The sequence below is a fragment of the Oryx dammah genome, unplaced genomic scaffold (assembly GCF_014754425.2).
Source record: "Oryx dammah isolate SB20612 unplaced genomic scaffold, SCBI_Odam_1.1 HiC_scaffold_23, whole genome shotgun sequence".
Lineage (NCBI taxonomy): Eukaryota > Metazoa > Chordata > Mammalia > Artiodactyla > Bovidae > Oryx > Oryx dammah.
In genome coordinates this window covers 84575167-84581184 of record NW_024070207.1, presented here as the reverse complement: position 1 = coordinate 84581184, position 6018 = coordinate 84575167, and the positions used below count along the sequence as shown (strand labels likewise).

General features: G+C 41.7%; 1 protein-coding gene across 2 annotated transcripts in view; it reads left to right on the top strand.

The window, feature by feature from the left end:
* The first annotated feature begins 3769 nt into the window (after positions 1 to 3769).
* NBDY (negative regulator of P-body association) overlaps positions 3770 to 6018 on the top strand; it is a 65867-nt gene continuing 63618 nt past the window's right edge. For both annotated transcript variants that reach the window (XM_040266078.1, XM_040266079.1), the window contains exon 1: positions 3770 to 4463. In XM_040266078.1, coding sequence (XP_040122012.1) covers positions 4228 to 4434 — 207 coding nt within the window. In that variant the 5' untranslated portion in view covers positions 3770 to 4227 and the 3' untranslated portion in view covers positions 4435 to 4463. The remainder of the gene's footprint in view (positions 4464 to 6018) is intronic.

Genomic DNA, 6018 nt, shown 5'->3' with positions numbered 1-6018 from the left:
GTTGTGAGTATAATGGGGGTTGACAGGGCTGTGGAGAGAGGAAAATGGGAAGTTTTTTGCAGTAGTATTGCATTGCTAGTTGCTCAGTCGTGTCCAGGGATCAACCCAGGTCTCCTGCACTGCAGGCAGATTCTTTACCATCAGAGCCACCAGGAAGATCCCAGAAAGTTATTTAATGGGCATAAGAAATTCTGGACTTTGTTTGTACAACACTGTGAATATACTTAGCATTACTGCACTGTACAGTTAAAATGGTTAAGTTGGTAAATTTTAGGTTATATGCATTATAACACAATTTAAAATAAAAATAAATAAATCCATTTGAAGTATAAATAGTTCGGGTTGGTGTCAGCAGCTCTAAGTTGAGACTGTTTTCACCTCTAGTCAAATCTTTACCATAAACCAAACCCATGTGGATTTGATACAATTTTTAATTCCAGTCATTTTACTAAAATAGGCACATGTTTCTCTTAATTTACTGAGACTATAGCTATAAGACAACTTAATTTCTACTTTAACTCTTGAAATCTGTAATCTTTCAATATAAAAAGATTGTGAAAATGGTATGGTTTTTCCAGTATGGATGTGAGAAAATGGTATGGTTTTTCCAGTATGGATGTGAGAGTTGGACTATAAAGAAAGCTGAGCACTGAAGAATTGATGCTTTTGAACTGTGGTGGTGGAGAAAACTCTTGAGAGTCCCTTGGACAGCAAGGAGATCAAGCCAGTCCATCCTAAAGGAGATCAGTCCTGAATTTTCATTGGAAGGACTGATGCTGAAGCTGAAACTCCAATAATTTGGCCACCTGATGTGAAGAAGTGACTCATTGGAAAAGACCCTGATGCTGGGAAAGATTGAAGGCAGGAGGAGAAGGGGACAATAGAGGATGAGGTGGTTGGATGGCATCACCGACTCGATGGACATGGGTTTGAGCAAGCTCGGGATGCTGCAGTCCATGGGGTTGCAGAGAGTCGGACACGACTGAGCAAGTGAACTGAACTACTTCATTTATTTAAAGAAATAGTAAAATAGTAATACATATATATATGCATGCATGCTCAATCACTTCATTCATGTTTGAATCTGTGCAACTCCATGGACTGTACTCTGCCAGGCTCCTCTGTCCATGGGACTCTCCAGGCAAGAATACTGGAGAATCTGTCTGCCAATGGAGGAGACCTAAGATATTCCAATTCAATCCCTGGGTCAGAAAGATCCCCTAGAGGAGGGCATGGTTACCTACTCTAGTATTCTTGCCTACAGAATCCCATGGACAGAGGAGCCTGGTGGGGTACAGTCCATGGGGTCGCAAAGAGTTGGACATGACTGGAATATACACACACACTCTAAGGTTTGAATTGTACAACTGGGTAGAAGGTTTAATATTCCCTGAAATGAAGACTAGGAAAGGAGCAAGTTTGGAGGATTAGGGACAGACCAACTGTTCTCAAAAGGTATTATCCTACCACTGTGTCCTCCCTTGCCACTCTCCTACCCTGCCCAGGGGATATTTGAGAGTACCTGGAGACATTTTTGGTTATCATACCAGGAGGCAGTTGGGGCAGGGTTGCAGGACATGCTACTGGCCCGGGTTGGCATACTGCTAAACATCCTACAATGCATAGGACAGGGTCTCAGCACAAAGAATGATCTGGCCTCAAATGTCAATAGTGCCAAGACCAAGAAACCTTGGGTTGGAATCTTTTCTTCTGAATTTGTCCATTCTTTCTCAGCCTTTACAACAGGCTTCTCCTCTTCTGACCCTAATTACTTAATAGTCTGTCCTTAGCAGCCCACTTCTTTTTTCTCTACAGTTTCTCTTTGGAATATCACCCATAACTTCAACTACCACATCTGTGTTACTGACTCGAACAATTTTGTCTAGTCCCAACTGTTCTTCTAGCTCTAGAGCATTGTTTCTTTTGATTTCATTTTACATTTTTTCATTAACTTACTGCTACATCTCTTGTCTTTATAAGTAGCATCTGATAGAAAACCACAGGGTCATTTATTTCCTAAACTAAGTATCTAGTTTGTGCAAAGGGCAACACTAGTACTCAGAGTAAGGTAGTGATGGTGATGAGAGGTAATCATGGTAATTGCATTAAATGCATTATCCTTGTAAAGCAATTATCCATCAATTAGAAAAAAAAAAATCAATGCATTATCCGTGATTCAGTCAGTTCAGTTGCTCAGTCATGTCCGACCCTTTTCCACCCCAAGAACTGCAGCACGCCAGGCCTCCCTGTCCATCACCGACTCCCAGAGTCCACCCAAACCCATGTCCATTGAGTCAGTGATGCCATCCAACCATCTCATCCTCTGTCGTCCCCTTTTCCTCCTGCCCTCAATCTTTCCCAGCATCAGGGTCTTTTCCAATGAGTCAGCTCTTCACCTCAGGTGGCCAAAGTATTGGAGTTTCAGCTTCAACATCAGTCCTTCCAATGAACACCCAGGACTTATCTCCTTTAGGATGGACTGGTTGGATCTCCTTGCAGTCCAAGGGACTTTCTAGAGTCTTCTCCAACACCACAGTTCAAAAGCATCAATTCTTCGGCGCTCAGCTTTCTTTATAGTACAACCCTTACATCCATATATGACCACTGGAAAAATCATAACCTTGACTAAGGACCTTTGTTGACAAAGTAATGTCTCTGCTTTTTAATATGCTATCTAGGTTGGCCATAACTTTCCTTCCAAGGAGTAAGCGTCTTTTAATTTCATTGCTGCAATCACCATCTGCAGTGATTTTGGAGCCCAGAAAAATCCCTGATTATAACAATAGTTTTACAAGGAAAAAATTATTATCTCCTGGGAAGGAAAGGTGCAAGTGTTTAATTAACTACTTAAATATAACAGTGTTTGTAAATAGCAGAATATTTTAAAAGTGAGTTCTATTTTGACATTAAGGATTGCATTCTCTCCATTAAAAAACACTGGGAGCAGAGTTGGAAAAGTGTGTCCAGTCCATAGTCACAGGGAGGTGGATGTGAATGATGAAGGTCTAAGAAGTTCCGCCTGTCTGTTTAGTTGCATCTGACTGTTTGTGAACCCATGGACTGTAGCCCCGAGGCTCCTCTGACCACGGGATTCTCCAGGCAAGAATACTGGAGTGGATAGCCAATCCCTTCTCCTGGAGGCCTTCCCAACCCAGGGATCAAACCAGTGTCCCCTGCATTGCAGGCAGATTCTTTATCATCTGCGCCACCAGGGAAGCCCTAAGACATTCTGCTGCTGCTAAGTCGCTTCAGTCGTGTCCGACTCTATGTGACCCCAGAGACGGCAGCCCACCAGGCTCCCCCGTCCCTGGGATTCTCCAGGCAAGAATACTGGAGTGGGTTGCCATTTCCTTCTTCTAAGCGTGAAAGTGAAAAGTGAAAGTGAAGTCGCTCAGTGGTGTCCGACCCTTATTCTAAGCCACAGTGTACCTGCTTCGGTTACTTACCATATATCACAGAATATAATACGCCAGCCATAGTAGGATGAATCATTATTTTCCTTAACTGTAGAGAAGGAAAAAAAGTGACAATGAAAGTATGACATACTGCCAATTGTCAGAGATTTCCTAGATATTGACATATTAAAAAAAAATAAGCCTTCAGAGATTTCTAATTTGTTAAAATATGAAGAAAAAACGTGATCTTAGATTCTGTGACATACGGTGAATTTGTTTTCCACATTCAATTTCCATGGTCGGTTCCTGTGTGCTATCTGCACTTGAGTAAAGTAACACGTTTGTATATCGCTTTTTAAAGCGTCGTAGGTAGTTTTATGACTGTTGTGCTTCTACATTTAGAACGTAAAGCTCTTAGCTTTTCAATCACCTCTTTGTTCTCCACACACACTCCCGCCCCCACACGCAGCACCTTTCCACAATCTATGCAGATGTTTCCATTTAAGAGTAAACCTGAATTTGTTCTAATCTTAGAATTGCATAGATAATATAGGAGTGTCCACAGATTTAGTTACACTGGGGGCGAGGGAGACATTCTATTAAGTAAACGCTTCTTTTTTTAAGACCCATCCTCGCAGAAACGTTAAAATAGGGTGGGGTAGGGAGCGGGGGCGGAGGCAGAGAGGGGATATACGTCTCAGGATACAGGAAATACGGAAAAAGCGAAACCCAGAGGAAGCTCTGTGCCTGGAGGGGACCCGCCGCCATCTCAGGTCTCTTTGCCTCGTCAGGGCCCACTGGAGAGAGCTGACACCTAGGTCCTATAATCCTTATGGGGGACCAACCTTGTACCTCCGGGAGATCCACGCTCCCACCTGGAAACACGCGGGAAACCAAGCCTCCAAAAAAGCGCTGCCTTCTAGCTCCACGTTGGGATTATCCTGAAGGAACCGCTAACGGAGGTAACACCACTCTCCCTTCCACACCTCCTCCGGCATCACCGGGCCTGAAGTCGCATCCACCTCCTCCGGAGAAGTAGTGCAATATACTTCTTCCACCGTAAACCAGGTCAGATTCTTTCTCATTTGGGACACCCAGGCTCTCTCAAACTTAATTATGCATTTCCGCAGATCTCCTTCTTCCTTTCCCTATTCTTTTCACGATTTCAAAATTAAAAAAAAATGCAGGCATTAAATAGCTCTTTCACAAAATATGTGGGGGTGAGTTTATGGATATTTAATAACATTAAGTAATTATTTTTAAATATATTTTTCAGTAGACGTATCTGTTGAAAGTCAGTTGGGCCCAGGTGAGGGGTACAAATGTTAATGACTTGCTAATTGTTAAAGCTGAGTGATATATACATGGGGATTCATTAAACTGTTCTTGCTACTTTTGTATATATTTGAAGCTTTTCCGTTCAAAAAAATGCCTGAATCAAGATCAGTAACACCATTGTATTGAAGGCCTAATTCCTATAGCCATAGCTTTGTGCTAACAGAGTATTTTAAAGTGAACCTTCAGAGTTGTGTATTTCTGTGTATAACAGGAGAATTTAATGATTTAAAAAATATAATATGGTAAATCAAACCCAAGTACCATAATATTTGCTTGCTCAAGGTATTCAGGGAGCTTGGGGGATGGACCTTGAGCCATCAAAGAGGAAGGGGTAACTTTGGGTGGGCCTTAAAGGATGAGTGACATCTGCCTTGTGGAGGGGGCGGGAATGCTTTTCTGGCCTAGCTTTTCCAGAACAAAAGCCCCAAGCAGGTTTGTGCTAGGAAAAGCTTGTCTATAATTCTGGATGTATGAGAAAAACTAGGAGGTAAGATAGTGTTGCAGGGATTGAATATTTATGGTAAGGAGTATGCAGTTTAATTCATAAGCAGTGGAAACCATTGAAGATTTTCAAGGAAATGGTATATTTTAGGAGTCTGGTTTTTACTGTCAGGAAAACAATCTTCAATTTAGATGATCTTACAGAATGCAAAAATAAGGTCTGACTCAAAACTCATAGATTCTTGTACTCCAAATGAGACAAGGCATACTTTCTTCATTTATGCAATAAACCTTTAAGGAACTGTTGCAATGGACTAAGCATTATGCTGGGAACTGTAGGGGTTAGATAACTAAAGCACTTAGGAGGGAAACAGATATTGAATGAATAGGTCAATGATTGATGGGATTACAGTGGCAGCTTAAGGAAGTTCTGGACTTGGGGCTTGGTGGTAGTGCATAGGAAAAGAATGAGCTCTATTGTGCTTGAAAGCTTCACTCAGTCATTCCTTACTGCCTGCTTTCCCTCAACTTTACCTCTCTGTTCAAAGGGGTAGAGTTGAGGTAAAGGGGAACCATAGGAATAGGAGTGCTTAAATAGAAAACAAAAGAGGTTGTATAGGGCAAAAAATGCAAGAAATATATAGTTTCCTCCAGTGATTCAAATCATTGAAACTATAATAACAAACATTTACTGAACATCTTATGTGCCAGACATTGTTCTACAAAACTTCCCAGCGCCTATGCTCTTAATTGCTGTGCAATAGATCCCTTCTAATTCTGTCTGTATAACTTTTTCAGGAATACAGAACTGAAATGGGGGTATGGTAGAACATAAGAACTTGAG